The sequence below is a fragment of the Stegostoma tigrinum genome, unplaced genomic scaffold (genome assembly GCF_030684315.1).
Source record: "Stegostoma tigrinum isolate sSteTig4 unplaced genomic scaffold, sSteTig4.hap1 scaffold_102, whole genome shotgun sequence".
Classification (NCBI taxonomy): Eukaryota; Metazoa; Chordata; class Chondrichthyes; order Orectolobiformes; family Stegostomatidae; genus Stegostoma; species Stegostoma tigrinum.
The window spans coordinates 1,041,461-1,063,429 of NW_026728054.1; the positions used below are offsets into that span (position 1 = coordinate 1,041,461).

General features: G+C 42.7%; 1 protein-coding gene across 2 annotated transcripts in view; it reads left to right on the forward strand.

Moving 5' to 3' along the window:
* LOC132207572 (utrophin-like) overlaps positions 1-21,969 on the forward strand; it is a 152,660-nt gene that overhangs the window by 110,922 nt on the left and 19,769 nt on the right. For both annotated transcript variants that reach the window (XM_059643525.1, XM_059643526.1), the window contains 3 exons: positions 11,397-11,554; positions 11,827-11,993; positions 15,220-15,331. In XM_059643525.1, coding sequence (XP_059499508.1) covers positions 11,397-11,554; positions 11,827-11,993; positions 15,220-15,331 — 437 coding nt within the window. The remainder of the gene's footprint in view (positions 1-11,396; positions 11,555-11,826; positions 11,994-15,219; positions 15,332-21,969) is intronic.

Sequence of the window (21,969 nt, forward strand, 5' to 3'; positions counted from 1 at the left end):
CTCCAGGTCCCTAACTGTAAAGTAAGGTGCTAATTTCCCCTTTCCTGCCCTGTCTGGGACAAATGCTATGAACGGTACGAGGCAGTTCTGGATTCTGAGCAATTTACTGGTCCACAATAGCCTTCAAACATGGCACGAGTGCCAGTAATACCGGGATGGTCCAGTTACTTTGAGTGGAGAACTAACTAGCGTCGGTTGAGAGAGGCACAACAGGAGCATTGTTGCCAGTTATTGAATAGGTTTGCAACAACAGAGTGAGAAAATTTCTTCGGTCTTTTGGAGAGATACTGTCCTTGCAGTGCAATAAAAATGACACTGAACTGATTCATTCCAGTGTTTTAGACCTGAAGATTTAAGAACAGAATTAGATCATTCAGCCCATTGAGTGGGATCTATCATTCTCAATCCCATTCTCCTTTGTCCATACTAAGCAAGAACATATCTATCTATGCCTGAAATCAACTCTGACTTGGCCTCCACAGCTTTCTACATCAATGAGTTCCACAGATTCGCAACTTTCTGACTGAATAAATTCCTCCTCATCTCCATCCTGAAGGGTGGTCCCTTTGACTCTGAGGCTGTGCCCTCAGGTCCTAGTCTCTCCGACTCGTGGAAACAACATCTCCGTGTGCACTCTATCCAGGCCTGACTGACCTTCAGTGTGACCCCCTTCGTCCTTCTAAACTCCGTCGAGTACAGACCCAGAGTTCTCAGCCACTCCTCACATGACAGTCCCTTCATCCCCAGGATTATGTTTGAGAACCTCCGCGAGACCCTGACAAAGGCCCGCACATCCTTCCTTAGATAGATGGCCAAAAACTGCTCTTAATATTCCAAATGCAATATGACCAGAGCCTTACACAGCCTCAGCAATACCTCTCTGCTCTTGTATTTTTGCCGTCTTGAAATGAATGCTGACATTGCATTTGCCTTCCCAACTGCCAACTGAACCTGCATGTTAAAAGAATCCTGAACTGGGGCATCTTTGTGCTTCAGATTTCTGAAGCCTTTCCCCATTTAGAAAATAGTCTATGCCTGTAATGCCACTTCTCGAAAGACTCTCTGTGACCTCCCAACCCCCTCAACACTGCCTGCCTTTCCACCTATCGAAATGTCATCTGCAAACTTAGCAACAACCCACTATGGACAACAATACCATCAGTTCCTTTGTCCAGATTGTTAATGTATAATGTGAATGGCTGTAGTCTGAACTCTGATGACTGCGGAACTCCTATAGTTGCTGGCTGCCATCCTGAAAAAGACCCTTTTATTGCCACTCTGTGCATTCCGCCAGTTAGCCAATTCTCTGTCCGTGGCAGTACCTACTCCCGAACACCATAAGCTCATTTTTTTAAATTTTGAAGCCTCCTGTGTGGGACCTTCTCAAAGGCTTTCTGGAAATCCAAACAGATAAAGTTCAATGGTTCTCTTTTGTTTTAACTCACTGGTTACATTCTCAAAGAATCTAACAGAGACCTTCCCTTGACAAAGTTGTGTTTTCTCAGCCCAATTTAGCATGTATTTCCAAGTATTACCATGTACTTCCAAGTACTCTCCGGCCTCATCCTTAATAATGGACTCTAAAATCTGACCTAATGACCAGCGCCAGGCTAACAGGTCTATAATTTCTTGTCTTTTGCCTCCCTCCATTTTAAACAGGGGCGTTATATTTGCCATTTTGTACTCCTTTGGGACCCACCCTGACTCCAGTAATTCCTGAAAGATCACCAATAACTGCATGGTTTTTTCACTTATCTCCTTCAGAACTCTGGGGGGCAGTCCATCTGGTCCATGTAATTTACCATCTTCTCGGAATTATAGAATTCCTACAGAGCGGAAAGAGGCCATTGGGTCTGCACCATCTCCGCAAAGAACATCCCACCGAGACCCAGCCCTGTACTGTTTCCCCGCAAGCTCACATTTGCCATGGCTGATCCACCTTGCCTGCACATCTTTGGACTGTGGATGGAAATCAGAGCACCTGGCGGAGACCCGTGCAGACATGGGGAGAATGTACAAATTCCACACAGACCCTTCAGCTTCTCCTTTGAGATGGCCACCACACTCACTTCTGCTTCAGACTCCCTTAAAGTTCTACTACTGGTGCCTTCCAACCTGAAGACTGATGCAAAATACTTGTTCAGTTCCTCTGCCATTTCTTTGTTCCCCAACACGACTTATTTGGCCCCTCTTGAAATTTTCTTTGGATTTTCAGGGGTGTTTTACAATAACAATATCTACTTTATTGTGTTGACAAATGGATTATTTAGATCATCACAGGAACAAAAAGCAAAATTCATCAGTACTCTCAATTAACAATCATATATATATATTAATATCACAATCAATGCATTTCCATCAGGTAAGCACGTAGCTGGAACTTTCTAACCCGGCAGTTTTCACTTTTCATTTCTCAGATTTCACTCTCAGACAGAACAGTTGATGTTGACACACTGTTCATTAAAAATAGCATCCACTGTATTTTTCCCCATGTTGTAGCTCGTGGGCTTGTGTCACCTTAACCCATAGAGTCCATGTTCATTTTCAAGCAAGTTATTACTTTCGTGATTTCAGGTGTTACATTCAGAAGGGTACCATGCTGCAATTCGAGCCTGCAGTTTCCAGAGTCATCCCAATGTGGAAGATTTTGAAAAGTATCTAAGTTTCCCTAATTTACTTGTCTTTTAGATCCAAACTGATGAAGACCACGGTCCAGATTTCTGTTCTTAACAAGAATGCCTATTTATTACAACTGCATAGATTCTAGCTACAGTCAGATATTTACAAACATTGGACACATATCTGTACAAATTAAAACTGTAAGCCCCCTGTTAACTCATCTTCCTGCAGACAAACATCGAGGGGAGAGGGATAAAACATGGATATTATAGGTGTAAAAGAAAGGCTAAGTAAGCTGTTCAGTGGTCCCTGTTCACAGGATTTGCGAAGATGATCTTGAGGATATAAAACAAATGAATAAATATCCCGGAGTGACTTATTATCTATTAAAACATGTGTTGATGATATGGCATTGCTATGATCATAAAATAGAACGTTGTCCAATTTCCTATGAGCATTACCGTAGTTTTCATTTGTATTCTCCATGTCGGGAACATACTTAATTAGTACTTTACTGATTAAGTGACCTTTGCTCATCTACAGTGTTCAGTTGCAAACAGCCAATAGTTTATTATTCTAATTTCGTAACTTTGGTTTGGAATTTTGTCATAGGAAATGTATTTCACCTACATTACCCTGTGTAATTGTAGCCAATCCTCCATTGGCAAAGAAACACAACTACAGAAGTTAATAAAAGAAAGAAGTGCATTTATGTAGCTCATTTTATGGTCTCAGGCATAAAAAGTACTTTATAGGCAGCTAAACTACCTTTGAAATGTCGTCACTGATGTAGCATAAGAAAACCTGTTGTATTTAAAATAGTCAGAAGTAAAGAAATATGAAATAATAAAGAAAGAAGAAATAGTAAAATAGATATGAAATTATGAATGTAAAGAAATATAAAATCTTCAGCCCTTTGCGAGTGGAGACGTAGAATCAGGAGATGCAGAGTCAGTATGGAGCCTACCAGGGAGGAGGCAATTCTGGATCTGGTGTTGTGCAACGAACCGGATTTGATCAGGGACCTTGAAGTAAAGAAGCCATTAGAGGTAGTGACAATAATATGATAAGTTTTAATCAGCAATTTGAGAGGGAGAAGGGAGAATTGGAAGTGTCAGCATTGTAGTTGAAGAAAGGGAACTATGGAGCGATGAGGGAGGAGCTGGCCAAAGTTCAATGGTTCAATACCGTAGCAGGGATGGCAGTGGAACAACAATGGCAGGTATTTCTGGATATAATGCAAAAGGTGCGGGATCAGTTCATTCCAAAGAAAGATCCTAAGGGGAGGCAGGGGCGGCCGTGGCTGACGAGGGAAGTTAAGGACTCTCTAAAGATAAAAGAGAAGTATAACATAGCAAAGATGAGCGGGATGCCGGAGGACTGGGAAGCTTTTAAAGAGCAACAGAAGATCACTAAAAAGGCAATACGCGGAGAAAAAAATGAGGTACGAAGGAAAACTGACCAAAAATATGAAGGAGGATAGTAAGGATAACAAAGTGTGGAGCTGGATGAACACAGCAGGCCAAGCAGCATCTCAGGAGCACAAAAGCTGACGTTTCAGGCCTGGGTGAAGGGTCTAGGCCCGAAACGTCAGCTTTTGTGCTCCTGAGATGCTGCTTGGCCTGCCGTGTTCATCCAGCTCCACATTTTGTTATCTTGGATTCTCCAGCATCTGCAGTTCCAATTATCAAGGAGGATAGTAAAAGGTGTGTTGAAAAAAAAAATGGTTAAGACTAGAATTGGGCCCTTGAAGACAGAAACAAGTGAATTTATTATGGGGATCAAGGAAATGGCAGAAGAGTTGAGTAGGTACTTTGGAACTGTCTTCACTTGGGAAGACACAAGCAATCCCCCAGATATAATAATGGCTGAAGGACCGAGGGTAATGGATGAATTGAAGGGTATTTATGTGAGGCAAGAAATGGTGTTGGATAGACTGTTGGGTCTGGAGGCTGATAAGTCCCTGGGACCTGATGGTCTGCATCCCAGGGTACTTAAGGACGTGGCTCTGGAAATCGTGAACGCATTGGTAATCATTTTCCAATGTTCTCTAGATTCAGGATCAGTTCCTGCGGATTGGAGGGTGGCTGATGTTGTCCCACTTTTCAAGAAAGGAGGGAGAGAGAAAACAGGAAATTATAGATCGGTTAGCCGGACGTCAGTGGTGGGAACAATGCTGGAGTGAATTATAAAAGATGAAATTACAACTCATTTGGATAGCCGTAACAGGATAGGTCAGAGTCAGCAGGAATTACGAAGGGGAAATTGTGCCTGACTGATCTTCTGGAATTTTTTGAGGATATAACTGTGAAGATGGACAAGGGAGAGCCAGTGGATGGGGTGGACCAGGACTTTCAGAAAGCCTTTGATAAAGCCCCACAGAGGAGATTAGTGAGCAAAATTAGGGCACATGGTATTTGGGGCAAAATACTGACTTGGATTGAAAATTGGCTATCTGACAGGAAGCAGAGAGTAGTGATAAACGGGTCCCTTTCGGAATGGCAGGCGGTGACCAGTGGGGTACCACAAGGTTCGGTGCTGGGACTGCAGCTGTTTACAATATACATTAATGATATAGATGAAGGCACTAAAAGTAATATTAGCAAATTTGCCAATGACACAAAGCTGGGTGGCAGTGTGAAATGTGAGGAGGATGTTATGAGAATACAGGGTGACTTGGACAGGCTAGCTGAGTGGACGGATGCATGGCGGACGCTGTTTCATGTGGATAAATGTGTGGTTATCCATTTTGGTGACAAGAACAGGAAGGCAGATTACTATCTAAATGGAGTCAGGTTAGGTCAAGGGGGAAGTACAACAAGATCTAGGTGTTCTTGTACATAAGTCAATGAAAGCGAGCATGCAGGTACAGCAGGCAGTGAAGAAAGCTAATGGCATGCTGGCCTTCATAACAAGAGGAATTGAGTATAGGAGCAAAGAGGTCCTTCTGCAGCTGTACAGGGACCTGGCTTCGAAGGATGAGAGGGTGTCTGATTGAGACGTATAAGATTGTTAAAGGATTGGATACTCTGGAGGTAGGAAGCATGTTTCCGCTGATGTGTGAGTCCAGAACCAGAGGACACAGTTTAAAAATAAGGGGTAGGGCATTTAGAACAGAGTTGAGGGAAAACTTCTTCACCCAGAGAGCAGTGGATGTATGGAATGCTCTGCCCCAGAAGGCAGTGGAGGCCAAGTCTCTGGATAGTTTCAAGAAAGAGATGGATAGAGCTCTTAAAGACAGTGGAATCGAGGGTTATGGGGATAAGGCAGGGACAGGATACTGATTGTGGATGATCAACCATGATTATAATGAATGGTGGTGCTGGCTCGAAGGGCCGAATGGCCTACTTCTGCACCTGTTGTCTATTGTAAAAGTTAATTGTATAAGAATGATTAAGACGGTCCCATATTTCTGGTGTTGGCAGCTTGTTCAGATAGGGAAAGCAAGGTTGATCTTGATTCTGCTCCTGTTTGTTACACAGAAGCCTCTTCGAGCAACAATTCTTGCATGTTGATGGGACGTTGAAACGCAGGTAGATTATCATGATCACTTGTTGAAAATGGATAGCAGCTAGTAGTTCTCTTTCCTCTCAACCAGTGACCAGTAGGCAATGGTCAAACAACACCTAACCCAGAGGTCACAAGCTCCCCTGAGACATGATGTCAGTTGAGTCTCATGAATAACTACCTGCAGATGAGTTATCTGTAGATAAAGCATGGTATTAAATCTCACATATACTGCTCTCAACCATTTTATTCGAAGTGTTTATCACTCGTTGCATCGAAACAGATCACACAACCTGAATTGGCATCTGCACAAATACCAACATACAAGTTCCATATAGTGGCATTTTGTTTAAAGTTGTATTTATAAAATGATCGGGTGAAGTATTAATCTTCACAAATCATATTAAGATGCTACAGAAATCTATGGAAGTGAGAAATTTGTTTTTTGATTCAATACATGTGTGACAAATGACAATTCAAAGAGATCTTTGTTTCAGCTGGAGTGGGTTGCGGAGTCGGTCTCATTCGGGGCATTTAAGTGACTATTAGACAGGCATATGGATGGTCATATAAGATAGGGGTGGAGTTAGATAGACCTGAGGTTTAGGGTAAAAGTTCGGCACAACATTGTGGGCTGAAGGGCCTGTACTGTTCGATGTTCTATGTACCTTACGCTGTATTCAAATAAGTAAAGTCAGTCAGTGACGTTCTGCAACTTCCTTTTCCAGAAGTATGAGTGGAAGAATCAGAGTGCTTTCTTTGAAAATTGGCTTGACGTGACTCTACAAGGGTCATCTGGAGGAAAAATACAAGTGTCAGTACTAAATCTATCATTGCTGATACACATGTAAACTGTAGATTTAACTGTATGTAAACTTTGTTCAACAAACTAGCACACTCAATAAACTGACAAAAATTATACACCAGATGTTTACTGTATTCTCATCATCTTGTGATGTATGGTGAGGATGCAAGTGAAAAGGCACTCTGCCAGTAAGTTTTAATTGAGGCAAAGTTGCCTCATTACTGAAGTCATTTATGCTGTAAATGAGGGAGAACAGTGATGTGTATATCCCAGATAATAAAATGTGAGGCTGGATGAACACAGCAGGCCCAGCAGCATCTCAGGAGCACAAAAGCTGACGTTTCGGGCCTAGACCCTTCATCTGATGAAGGGTCTAGGCCCGAAACGTCAGCTTTTGTTCTCCTGAGATGCTGCTGGGCCTGCTGTGTTCATCCAGCCTCAGATTTTATGATCTTGGATTCTCCAGCATCTGCAGTTCCCATTATCACTGATACAATGTGTATATCCCATGCATTATGTTCCTATTATTGAGTGTGTGTTTTTTGCGTGTGTGGACCTATTGATCAACTGGAATTTTTGATTATTCAGCTCATTCCTGGTACCGCAGGTGCTGTTTAACAAAAGGTTTGCTGTATTAGTATATTTCTGTATTTAGTCACTGCCACATGAGTGTTAAGTCATAACTTGGTCTGTGCAGAATGTGCACAGTGCATTCCTGCAAGATAAATGATGCGCTACATATGTATGATGCTATTGTTTCTCAAAGGCACTAACCTTAGCGGCTGTTTTTGTGACCAATAATGTTTTCATCATTCGCACTGGGAAAAAGATTTGGAAGTGCTGTATGACTCTACTGCTCACTTGCAGAAGTGATAACACTGAATGTGAGGTAATGTTTTTGCCCATTTGTTGTTCTGTTGGTCAGCAATGTATCTCACAAACTAATGGGCATATTTCATTGAAAGCTGGTACGTACGGGTATGGTCCAAGGAAGAACTGATTAGTTTTTGACAGATCCAGATTTATTTCTCTATTTTTTAAAGCAACAGTTAAAATTGGTCGGATAGGCAAATGATCATCTTTCTGGAATATTATTGATTGATTTAGAATGTTGTGGATTGTGTCAGCCCTGATAGTAGAATTTGTCATAACTATCAAAACATGAGCAGATTTTTGAGAGCAGATTATCAAATTGGCCTGAAGCTTTCTCAGTGAGATGGAAGCTTTTAAGAAAAGGATTTATTTTATCGGCCTTGCATTTACAAAGAATCAGTCAAGTGGAGAAATGCCTCAAAGAAAAGCTGTGTAATTATAGTCTCATGGATGTTTTTTGCACAGGAGGAGGCCATGCGGTCCGTAGTTCCTGCACTGCTCAACAAAGATCTGTCTGCATCGAACTCACTTTGGCTCATAGCCCTGGAGCCTACGGCAACACAAGTGAATATCTAAATACTTAAATATTCAGACACTTTCTGAATCAGCCACACTTTCAGTCAGTGAGCTCAGGACTCCCACCACACTGGGAAAATAGGTTCTCCTCAACTCCCCTCTTAGCTTTCTACCTGTGAACTTCAATCTATGCCCCCTGTGTATTGACATGTCTACGAATGGAAAAAGCAGCTTCCAGTTATCCTTTCTATGCCCTTCAAAATCTTAAACATCTTTACCAGTTCCCCTTGTCTGCTTCAATCTTGGCATCGGTCAGATGGGCAGGTCAGTGGCAGATTGATATAGCCTGAAGAAGGATTAAGATAAGAGAGTACTTAATGTGGCAAAGCCTGTCGTGCCCGATGGAGGTCAGCAACGGCAGTCAGCAGTGAAGTCCACCGGCAAGGATGGGCGGGCCTTAGCCCAGCGCAGGGGAATACGAACCGTCATGGGGGAAGCCTCGGTCAGAGTGTCTGAAAACTCGTGGCTTAAGAAAGGACTGTCATGTTTGACTTTTTAAACTTTTGTTTTTATTTTTCTACTGTTATACTAAGAAGACTGTAGTGCTGAACTTTTTAACGTATTCAATTATTTTTATAACATAGAGCATGGAACGGTACAGCTCAGTACAGGCCCTTCGGCCCACGATGTTGTCCCGAACTATTACCCTCATCCCAAGGTCTGTCTCACCTCCACCACTACCTTATACTGTCATCCATGTACTTGTCTAATGGCCGATTAAATGCCCCTAATGAGGCCGACTCCACTACCCTCTCCGGCTTTGCGTTCCACTCCCCTGCGACTGAGTAAAGAAGGATGGATAAATTTTCTACATTTGCAACTGAAATTTCGTACCGAGGTACTTTGTACCTGAGATGGCACCGTCTGAGGTGGCATTGCACTCCTGTACCCTGTATTGAATATGTGTGATAATAAAACCTAAGTCTAAATCTAATGCATAGCAGGACACTGGGAAGCTGAGAGGAGAAAAGGGATCCTAGGGTGCTAGTTCATAAATTCCTGAAGGGGTCAGGTCAGGCTAGTAAGGGTTGTTACAAAGACATATGGGACATCTCCCTTTATCAGATGGTAAGAGTGGGGAGGTCACTTTGTGCTGTTTAAAAGTTTGGTTAGGCCACAGCTGGAGTTGTGTGTGGCATTTTGGTCACCACCCATCAGGAAGGATGTGATTGCACTGGAGGGAATGAAAAGGATGTTGCATATGTTGGAGCATTTTAGCTGTGAAGAAAGGCTGGAAAAATTCAGATTATTTTCTGTGAAGCAGAGAAGTTTTCGGGGTTGAGTGGAGGTCCTGATAGAGGCATATAAGATTATGAGAGGTAAAGATAGGTTGAGTAGAAAGCATTGTTCCCCTTAGTTAAATCATCAATAACGGTAGGGCATAATGTTAAAGAGAAACACGGGAAATTTAGCGGAGGTTTGAGGAAAATCGTTTTCATCCAGAGTGTGGCAAAGGTCTGGAATGCATTGCCTGGGAGGGAAGTTGAAACAGGAAACCTCACACCCTTTGAAAAGTACTTGGATGAGCACTTGTAATGGCATAATATTTTTGAGAATGGTCTAGTGTGTAAAAATGGGACTAGTATATGTCGCAGTGTGTTTTTAGAGGTACAGCCTTAGTGGGCCGTAGGACCTCTTCTGTACTCTATGATTCCATGAGAACCCCCAGCCCAGGCAGCATCTTGGTTTTTTCAGTAATGTCCAGGATCACACCCTTCATAGTGTGATCCCTTGCCTTGTTAGCCCTCCCGAGTTCGTTAGCTCACACTTTTCCTGGTTGAGTTCCAATTGCTGTGTCCAGCTGACCAGTGTGCTGATCTCCTCCTGAAGTTTATTCTTTCTGTCTGTCAACCAATTTTGGGTCCAGTGTACCACTTTGCCTTTGATCCCATGGCTGTTATTTACATGACCATTCCGTCGATATCCTCCTCACTAAATTAGTCATTCGCTAGCAACACGGTCATACACACTGTGTTTAAGCCAAAATGATGAATCTCGTTGACAAATTTCAAGGGTCCTTGTGGCAAGCCCTGCACAACCCCACTGAAAGCAAACATCCTGTCAAATAGATATCCCTCGACCATCAATCACCCTGTGCTCTCTGCCTCAGCCAGTTTTGGCTCCAGCGTGCCTCTTTGCCTTTGATCCCGTTGACTGTTGCTTTCTTGATCAGTCTGCCAAGGGGGGCTTTACTAAGTCCACATCAAATGCATAAGCTCATCAACACTCCAACATCTCCTCAAAAAAGGATCAAATTTCTGAAACGTGACCTCACCTTAACAAATCCATACTGACTATCCCTGATTAGTTCATGCAAGTACATTCTACCCCTAAGAATGCCTCTTTATAGCTTCTCCAGTGCTGAGATTATTCTGACTGGCCTTTAATTTCCTGGTCTGTTCCTCTCTCCATTTGTTCATCGTAGGACAATGTTCATCGTCCTTCATGACTTCACGTGTGATTGACAAGGGTTTGAAAATTGCTGACAGGGGCCCAAATATCTCCTCCCTCACTTCCCTTGCTCGCTGGTATACATTTCAGTTCGGCCTGTAGATGTATCCACTTTTAAATTTGCTGAACCAGCTGCATCTTCCGATGTCTAAACTTCTGATGTTCCTAGGTCCTCTGCCCTGATATCAATACTTGCAGTGTCCTTTTCCATTGTAAAGATTGACACAAAATATTCATTGAGGACAGTGCCCATGTTTTCCAGGTCCACACAAAGATTATCTCTGTGAAAAGAACGAGGAGATATTAGAGAGGTTTGAGATTTACAATCAAGAAAGAAATGACTTCCTTGGAGAATCATACAACATACATTGTCCATTGGTGCCAAGAAACAGAAGTTTTTGTTTCCACAGTTGTTTGCAAATAGCCAATCAAGATCATAAAATAATGTTTTAAGATAATTTACAAAGCAAGGCAATTGAGGAAGATATATTGGATGTATTGAACTCTTAACTACCTCCCTTAAGTTTCGGAATATCAAGTTTTTTCTTATGGATAACTTTTGCAGACCTCTTCAAACAAGGAGCTGAACCCACAGAATTATGTGACCAACAAAGCCTGAGCCTTTTGCTTCACAATGCAGTCCAGATCCCTCGGCAGCTGGGTGAGGTACCTTCATTTGGAGGCAGCAACATTGAACCAAGTGTCCGCAGTTGCTTCCAACATGTAAGTGTGCTCTGCGCCACTTCAGAAGGTCAAGCGGGTCTACTTGCCAGTATGAATTTTGTGCTCATTTTCGGTTTGAATTAGTTCCAGAGGCCAACATGTACCACCACTAATCCAAGGCTATCATGTTGACAAGTAGTCAATGTTTTTAATCATTAATTTAATAAAAACAATGTCAGAAACCCCAATGATAGTGTATTAGATATGTCTGAGGATAGCGGATGTAAACTTGACATAATTAATCATGCAGCTGATCTTTTATTTTCTTCTAGGGCCAGAACAAACCAGAGATTGATGTTAAACACTTTGTAGAGTGGATGAGATTGGAGCCTCAGTCCATGGTGTGGCTGCCTGTTCGACACCGTGTGGCAGCTGCTGAAACTGCAAAACATCAGGCTAAGTGTAACATCTGCAAAGAGTACCCACTCGTAGGTTTCAGGTGAGATGTGCAAACCAGCAGAAAGTTAGAGGGAGTTAGTTTTTAAAGAAAGCTTTTACTTTAGATGTTCTATTAGAAACTCCATCAGTCAACAACACAACTGAGATCATCACAAAACCCGAACAAATTCATGGACCAGAGAAGTAATTAGGACAAATTAAGTATCAACTTTTTTACCTTAATTTTTTGTGAGAGGTGAGTGCTGCATGCTTTTGGTATTTTGTTCGCAGTTGCATTGATCACAGACACTGTGGCTCAGAACGGATTGTGACTCGACTTCCGGTTGGTTCTGTAATTTGCAATTATTGGGAATTTACAGAAAGGCCTTTTTATTAGTCCTGTAATCAGTGTGTGTGCATCCTATGAAAGTGATTGCTGTGTTGTTGCTAAATGATTGATAAAACTTCTTGTCCACAACTAGTAAATTAAATTGCAGATTTGGACAGGATTTCTAAGGGGTAAATTGAACCTTTTTGGTGAACTATTCTCCTACATTTCTACGATTGGCCATCTTGGAGAAGGTGCGTGTTACTGCCATTGATCTGATCAAACAACTCTCTGTCTGAGAAGAACTGGAGTGAGAGCCCAACTGTGGATGAAACTATGACTGCCGTAACTAAATCAAGAGCAACAGCGACCCGGAGTCAATTGAATTCCATCTGAAGCTTGAGGAATGGTGGCCTAACTCTGAAGGCCAAGATCTGTTAGCTTTTCATGGACTATGAGGAACAGGGCAGGATTTCACAGAATCTTTAAGATGCCATATCTTGTACAAAACTGAAGGAGAAATGTCAGATTGCTCAAAGAACCATGAGATCACCAGCCTTTGCATTGCTGGGAAGATTCTGGCAAGGTTACTTCTGAATAGGTTTATACCACCATGGCAAATGAAAACCTTCCGTGCGAAGGGAACTTTGTGAAAATGTTGGAGAGAGACAGAGCAGGACCAATTTACAATAACGATTCCAGGGTTGAGATATCTCATTATGAAAATTGATTAGAGGAATTGGGACAGCTTTCCTCGAAGATGCTGAGACTTAGAAGAGATTATTTTGAATCTTGCAAAATCATTTGAGGTCTGGTCAGAGTAGACGAGGGGAAGACTTTGCTACTTGTGACAGAATTGAGAATAAGATGCAGAGGTTTGAAGTGATTGACTAAAGAAGTAACTGCAGTGTAAGAAATAGCTTTATCACAGTCTATAGAATGCATTACCTAGAGGAGGCAGTTTCAGTAAAAGATGCAAGAAAGCACTAGTTGATTAATTAAAGAGAAATAATGTGCAGGTTAAGGAAAAGGCACTAATTTGTGATATGTATTTGGAGATCTAGTTCAAACATGATGGACCAAATGGCTTCCTTTTACTGTGATTTGGACTTAAAATTACTTTAAAGTAAAGTGTAATTGGCTCTGGGACACGGCGGAAAAGGGTGAGGTAAACAGGACGTGAGTGATCGCAGACTTGACAGTTCGAGGGACAGATAGGAGATTTTGTAACCACAATCAGGAATCCAAACACAAAACTTGCATGAAAGAACAAAGAAGAGGAATAGATTCAGTTGCCCCGAGCGAAGACTGTGACCACACCTTCACCCGCTGTTGGAGAATCTGCCTGATATGAATGAACCAACCACCAATAGGTCCGCAACCAAAAAGCACAACTTTCCTCGCGTGTTCATCCAGTAAGAAGCACCAAGAGGAAGGCAGCCTTTTTCCTACATTTTGTCAGCTTGACCATTTGGGAAGAGAGCCCCCCTTCTCTGACATTCTGTTCTATAAAGATCAAATGTATTGGTTCCTGATGTTGCGTGAGGCCAGTGAACTTCCACAATTCTACCACACTGTTGCTTCCAAATCTATTTCTTTCCTTACCATCTTCTCATGTTTCATCTTCTCAATCAACCGTCTGTCTGTGTTTCTTCCGAATGTTGTTCAGAAAAGTAATTCCTTTCATCCCTTTAACTTCCAAATTATGTTTGTTCCTCACGGAAACTGGTATTCTGCTTCACTTTATCTATTGCCTTGAAAATTCTGGACTAATCTGTAATTGACAGTGAGTTTCCTGTTAGCAGTGCTATTTACAAGAGGATTAACTGAACTTAACCACTTCAGTGCATAATTTAATATTGCTTTGCATATCTCCAAAAATTTTAAGAGCCTGCTGTTTGTACTTTTATGTTGGTTTTCATGGCTATTTAGTTTCTGCTCACACATTTGAGTGCTTGCTGAGTCTCAGAGTTTGGCTTCATGACAGGAATCCTGAAGGCAATATCCTCTGTTTTGCACCATCTCATCGTATTGATGACCTACATTCTGTATGCAGTTCTATCCATTCATCTGTTGATAATTTCACACTACATTGATCAAGTCCTTCCATTTCATGAGAACATTTTCCATTCTTGCAAGGGATTTGGCTATCACTGGTGAAGTTATCATTTGTTGTCCTTCACTAATTGCCGTTGAACTGAGTGGATGGCTGGGAGGGTGGTTCAGAGCTACCTACATTGCTGTGGCTCTGCAGCCACATGTAGTGGTGTAAGGATGATCGAATACTCCCCGAAAGGACATGAGTGAATCGGATGGGTTTTTACCAACATTTGTTGATAGTTTCATGATAGTGTTGCTGGAAATAACTTTTAGTTCTGAGTATTTTTTAATGAAATGTAAATTTGACCAGCTACAGTGTTGGAACATGAACCTACATTCTCCAGAGCATTTAGCTCAATGATATTGCCACTATACCACTGTGACTCAGCCATTATTGCAGTTTATTTCTTCGCTATTTCTTCTCTTTCCCTGGAGTACTTCCCTTCTGCTGTCTGAGCTGAAAATGTGTGTCCTCCTCCTTCAGTGTTGCCTTTACAGCTTCACATGTTACAATCGCTGCTCGTCAGATTTACCTTTTCCAGGAAGATTCTGGCAAGGTTACTTCTAAATAGGTTTATGCCACCGTGGCAGATGAAAACCTTCCATACTATGGGAACGTTGCAGCGCAGAAGCAATTTAAATAATTCCAGGGATGGGATATCCCATTATGAAAATTGACTGGGGGAGTTGGGACAGTTTTCCTCGACTGACCTAGCATTTGCTTCTCCCCACACAATTTTGCCGTTTCTTCAAAATAAAAAAAATACATAATTTAACTACTTAACTTGCATTCCTTGGATGGTTAAAAATATCCAAACAAAAATGAACATTTCTCTTACTTCTTGTTCTTCCTTAATAGGTGCCGCAGCCGAAAACACTTAAATTATGACATCTGCCGAAGCTGTTTCTTTTCGGGACGCACATCCAAGGGGCACAAGTTACATTACCCAATGGTGGAGTACTGCACTTCAGTGAGTAATACATTGTTCCACTTGATAGAATTATTCTGATCTGTGGAAACTTAGGGATTTAACCATTTAAATACAATCTGCCCTCAAAGTTGAAGTAGTTTGCTAAAATGATAAAAGGCCAACAGCTTAAATCAGGCTTCAATACCAGAAATACAATGTTGTGCAGAAGCTCTTTGAGGTCAAGTTGAGGCTCACGCCCACTCTTTTCTCCAGCTTTGTCACCACCATTCTTAATCTCATCAAGAACAAGCTTCTCAGTGGCCTGGACAGGATGGATGGAAAACCTTTTCACCTCAACCAGTTAAAATCACCGAAGAAAATGACACTGACCTCGCTTATGGAGCTTCAGTATGTGGTTCACAACGTCATTTCCGCTCGCAGAAGTCTTCAAATCTCCCTTAAGGCCTTTGCAGAAGTATACTGAAGAATTAGCCTCAACCTTAAATTTGCCACCCAGGTTGATGGGGTTGTTAGGAAGGCATACCGTGTGTTAGGCTTCATTGGTAGAGGGATTGAGTTTCGGAGCCATGAGGGCATGTTGCAGCTGTACAAAACTCTGGTGCAGCCGCACTCGGAGTATTACGTACAGTTCTGGTCGCCGCATCATAGGAAGGATGTGGAAGCGTTGGAAAGGGTGCAGAGGAGATTTACCAGGATGTTGCCTGGTATGGAGGGAAGGCGTTATGAGGAAAGGCTGAGGGACTTGAGGATGTTTTCGTTCGAGAGAAGAAGATTAAGAGGCGACTTAATAGAACCATACAAGATGATCAGAGCATGAGATAGGGTGGACAGTGAGAGTCGTTTGGCTCGGATGGCCATGTTTGACACGGTGGGGCATAGCTTTAAATTGAGGGGTGATAGATATAGGACAGAAGCCAGAGGTAGGTTCTTTACTCAGAGAGTAGTAACGGCATGGAATGCCCTGCCTGCAACAGTAGTAGACATGCCAACTTGAAGGGCATTTAAATGGTCGTTGGATAAACATATGGATGATAATGGAATAGTGTAGTTTTGATGGGCTTCAGGTTGGTTTCACAACATCAAGGCCGAAAGGGCCTGTACTGCGCTGTTATGTTCTGTGTTCGAACCTCAAGATGACTCAAATCCTTTACCAATCTGTCAAGTTGTGGCCCATCTTTTCATCAAAATTAATAGAGAAATCCTCCCAAATGTAGAACATTTCCCTTAGATGGGACGCTCTCTCTCTTTTAAGGCTGACATCGATACAGAGATTCTAACATTACGTCCAATCTGCGAGTGGCACCTTTGGACTCCAGAGGATGAGAATGCACAATTGTGACATCTGTGCTGATCGCAAGATCCTTGAGTTCAAGGCTTGCATCGTTCAGCCTCTTCTATATGACTGTGAAACCTGGATAACATAGAGCTGCCACTTCAAGACCCTTTCAGCACAGTTTTGTCATGGATTCTCCACATCAGCTAGGAGGAAAAACCTCCTAGCATCAGCATTGACGCCATGATGATTTGAAACAAACCCCATTGGGCTGGCCATGTACTTGGGATGCCTAAGTTATGACTACCAAAGTAAATTTTTGCCAACTCAAGGAAGGCATCTGATCAAGAAGTAAAAGGAAGCATTTCAAAGACCTTGAAATGTTCCTTCAAGAAATACTACATCGAGGTCAAAGTATGGGATATCCCCATTCAGAAGAAACCAACTTGGTGAATCTCCTGTATGAAGGCACATAATTCTTCAACATCACCAGACAAGAAGTTGAAGTGTGGGAAAGGAACTGGAGAAAGGAATGCTGGTGTTCTCAAGGCCAAGACCACTTCCATCACACTGAAAGACCTCCTAAACATGTGGTCAGATATGTGGCTCTAGTTGAGGCTAATCAACCCGCACAGAGCTCATGACCTGTGATATGGAATTTCCAAGCTGGGCAATCATACTCATCAGCCAGTGATGGCTCTTAATATTGTGCAGAATGTGATTTGATCACAAATGAGTACTGTGTGTAGCTTTGAGCATTGCCACAGAAAGACCAGGTTTTATAGAATAATCAGAATGGTGCTGCATGAGAAACTGGAATTAGGAGGAGATAGGTGATACTTAATTGTTATTTGTTTCTGGGCCATTGGCATCGCTAACTGGGCCAGCATTTACTTCCCATCCTTAGTTACCCTTGTAATTGGTGAATCAATGCAGCCCATGTGCTGTAGGTAGACTCAGTCAGTCAGGGGAGAATTTCCAGGACTTTGACCCAGTGGTAGTGAAAGAACAGCAATATATTTCCAAGTTGAGATGGTGAGTGGCTTAGACAGGGTGTTGTAGGTGGTGCTGTTCCCATATATCTGTTACGCTTGCCCTTGTGGATGAAATTTGTCATAGGTTTGGAAAGTCCTGTCTCAGGATCTTTTGCAGATTTCTCAGTGCATCTCATAGATGGTGCACACTGCTGCTATTGAGCACTGCAGGGAGGAGGCTGCTTTTTCCTGGATGGTGTCGAACTTCTTGAGTGCTTTCGCAGCTGCACCCATCTAGGCAAGTGGGGATTATTCCACCATTCTTCTGACTTGTTCCATGTAGCTGGTGGACAGGCTTGGGGAATCAGGAGGTGAGTCACTTGATGCAGTAATCGGAGCTTTGGGCCTGCTCTAGTAGCCACTGCATTTAAATAGGAAGTCCAGTTGAATTTCTGTTCAGTGGTAAAACCCGGGATTTTGATAGCGGACAATTCAGTGATGGTGACACCTTTGAATGTCAAGGGACAATTTATGGATTTTCTCTTCCTGGAGATGGTCATTACCTGGTATTTGTGCAGTATAAATGCGACTTGCCAATTACCAGCCCAAGCCGAGACATCGTTCTGGCCTTGTTGCATTTGGACATGGACAGATTCAGTATCTGAGGAGTGGTGAATGATGCTGAATATTCTGCTATCCCTGGTGAACATCCCCACTTCTGAGCTTATGATGGAGAGATGATGGGATAAATCAGCTGAAGATGGTTAGGCTTCGGACTGTACCCTCAGGACCTCCTGCAGGTGACCTCTAACAACCAAAATGCCAATCATGAGAGGCGATGACCTAATGGTATTATGACTAGACTATTAATCCAAACACTCAGGTAATGTTCTGAGGACCTGGTTCAAATTCCACCATGGCACATAATGGAATTTAAATTCAATGAAAATCTGGAATTAAGCATCTAATGATGATCGTAAATCCATTGCCAATTGTCGGAAAACCCCATCTGATTCACTTATGTTCTTTAGGGAAGGAAACTGCGTGGCCTGCTGTGGCCTACATGGAACTCCAAATATCAGTTGGGCAATTTGGGATGGGCAATAAAAGCTGGTCTAACCAGCAATTACCTCTTTCCGATTCAAGAATGAAAAAATATCGTCCTCTGTACAGATATTATTCCAACCAGTGGTGAGTTTCTGCTGGATTCCCACCAGCTCCAGTTATGCGAGCGCTCTTTGATGCCACACTCGGTCAAATGTAGCCATCCTTAGCTCACCTCGGGAATTCAACTCTTTTGACCATGTTTGAACAAAAGCTGTAATGAAGTCAGGAGCTGATGAGGTGGCAGAATTGAGGATCTTCTACAGGGATCCGAGGGATGTGGCATATCGAGATTTCCAGAAAGAATTTGACCAGTTGCTGCATAAAAAAGTGAACCAGAAGGTTAGATCCAAGGGGATTAAGGGTAGAATATTGGTTTGAATAAAGGGCTGGCTAACTGACAGAAAGCTGAGTGTCAGGATAAATGAGTCTTTGCCTGGATGGTGAATTGTTACTGGTGGGTTGCTGCGGGGTTCATGTCTCTGACCTGAACTATTTGTAACATATACAAATGATATGTAAGCAGAGACAAAATGTAACATAACAGAATGCGTGGATGATTCTGAAAGAGATGGGAAAACAGCCTGTGATGTGAAATAAAACAGAGACAGCTGAATATTGACAGGCGAGGAGAATGGACCAGAATCTGGCAGGTGGTTAATGTGCATAAGCACAAGGCTTGCCTATTTTGTCCATGAAAAAAAGGGCGAATTTTTATTTAAATGGAGGGAAGGTTCAAAGTGTGTCAGTGCAGAGTTGTCTGGCTGTCTTTGTAGCTGAAAGTGGGTACGCAGGAAGAGCATAGCATAAGAAAGGCAGATGGAACTCTGGCATTTATCACCAAAGGACTGGATCATTAAAGTAACACAGTGTTTTTCCGAACACATTGGGTGTTGGTGAGACCAAAGTATTGTGTCCAGTTTTGATCCCCTTACTGAGGATGGATACATCTGCACTGGAGGCAGTTCAGAGGAGGTTGGACTGATTGATTCCCGGGATGAAAGGGCTGTCATATGAGAAGTTGCTGAGTAGCTTGTGCCTGTACTTGCTGGTGTTCGAGAGAGTGAGGGGGTGGTTCTGATTGAGGTATATAAAATAGTAAAGGGGATTGAAAAGATGGGCATTGAGCACATGTTCGCCATTGTGGGACAGTCTCAAACAAGAAGCTGTAGCTATCGAGTGAGAGATGGAATGTTCAAAATGGAGATGAGGAGAGAGTTGTGAATCTGTGGAATTCATTGCCCCTGAATGCAATGGAGGCAGCACCAATCGACCGATTCAAGAAAGAAATAGATATGTTTCTGATGAAAAATAGGGAGAAAGGGCCATGGGGAGCAGGCAGGAGAGTGGAGTTGAGATCAGGAAAGGATCAGCAACCACGGCTAACAAGATAAGTCAGGGACAGGATGAAAGCAAAAGAAAAAGCATAAAATGTGTTGTGGTTAGTGGGAAGCCAGTGGATTGGGAAGCCTTTCGAAAACTCGCGGCGGACATGTAAAAAGGCAATAAGGGGGAAGATGATGAAATTTGAGGGCAATATTAATGAGGGTAATATGGAAAAAAATTGCATGAGTTTTTTTCAGCTAGAAAAGGTATGAGAAAGGCAAGAGTACAAATAAAGAGAACAAAGAAAATTACAGCACAGGAACAGGCCCTTCGGCCCTCCGAGCCTGCTCCGATCGAGATCCTCTGTCTAACCTGTCACCTATTTTCGAAGGGTCTGTGTCCATTTGCTCCCTGCCTATCCATGTACCTGTCCATAAGACCATAAGACATAGGAGTGGAAGTAAGGCCATTCGGCCCATCAAGTCCACTCCGCCATTTCAGTCATGGCTGATGGGCATTTCAACACCACTTGCCTGCACTCTCCCCATAGCCCTTGATTCCTTTTGAGATCAAGAAGTTGTCGATGTCTGCCTTGAAGGCATCCAACGTCCTGGCCTCCATGCACTCTGCGGCAATGAATTCCACAAGACCACCACTCTCTGGCTGAAGAAATGTCGTCTCATTTCAGTTTTAAATTTACCCCCTCTAATTTTAAGGCTGTGCCCACGTGTCCAAGTCTCCCCGCCTAGCGGAAACAACTTCCTAGCGTCCACTCCTTCTAAACCATACATTATCTTGCAAGTTTCTATTAGATCTCCCCTCAACCTTCCAAACTCTAACGAGGACTATCCCAGGATCCTTAGCCGTTCATCATACGTTAAACCTACCATTCCAGGGATCATCCGTGTGAATCTCCGCCGGACATGCTCCAGGGCTAGTATGTCCTTCCTGAGGTTCAAAATTGGACACAGTATTCTAAATGGGGCCTAACTAGAGCCTTCTAAAGCCTCAGAAGCACATCGCTGCTTTTATATTCCAACTCTCTTGAGATAAACAACAACATTACGTTCGCTTTCTTAATTACGGACTCGACCTTCAAGTTAACTTGTAGACAATCCTGGACCAACACTTCCAGATCCCTTGGCACTTCTGACTTGCGAATTTTCTCACCATTTAGAAAATAGTCCATGCCTGTATTCTTTTTTCCAAAGTGCAAAACCTCACATTTACTCACATTGAATTTCATCAGCCATTTCCTGGGTCACTCTCCTAAACTGTCTACATCTTTCTGCAGCTTCCCCACCTCCTCAGTACGACCTGACTGTCCACCTATCTTCGTATCATCGGCAAACTTCGCCAGAATGCCCGCAGCCCCTTCATCCAGATCATTAATATATAAGGTGAACAGATGTGGCCCCAACACTGAACCCTGCGGGACACCGCTCGTCACCGGTTGCCATTCTGAAAAAGAGCCTTTTATCCCAACTCTCTGCCTTCTGTCAGACAGCCAGTCCTCAATCCAAGCCAGTAGCTCACCTTGAACACCATGGGCCCTCACCTTGCTCAGCAGCGTCCTGTGAGGCACTGTATCAAAGGCCTTTTGGAAGTCTAGATAGATAACATCTACTGGGATTCCCTGGTTTAACATACTTGTTACCTCTTCAAAGAATTCTAATAGGCACGACGTCCCCTGACTAAATCCATGCTGACTTGTTTTAATCTGACCCTGCACTTCCAGGAATTTAGAAATCTCATCCTTGACAATGGATTCTAGAATTTTACCAACTACTGAGGTTAGGCTAATCGGCCTGTAATTTTCCATCTTTTGCCTTGATCCTTTCTTAAACAAGTGAGTTACAACAGCAATTTTCCAATCATCTGGGACTTTCCCTGACTCCAGTGACTTTTGAAAGATCACGAACAATGCCTCCGCGATTTCCTCAGCCACCTCCCACAGAACTCTAGGATGTAGCCCATCGGGGCCACGAGATTTATCAATT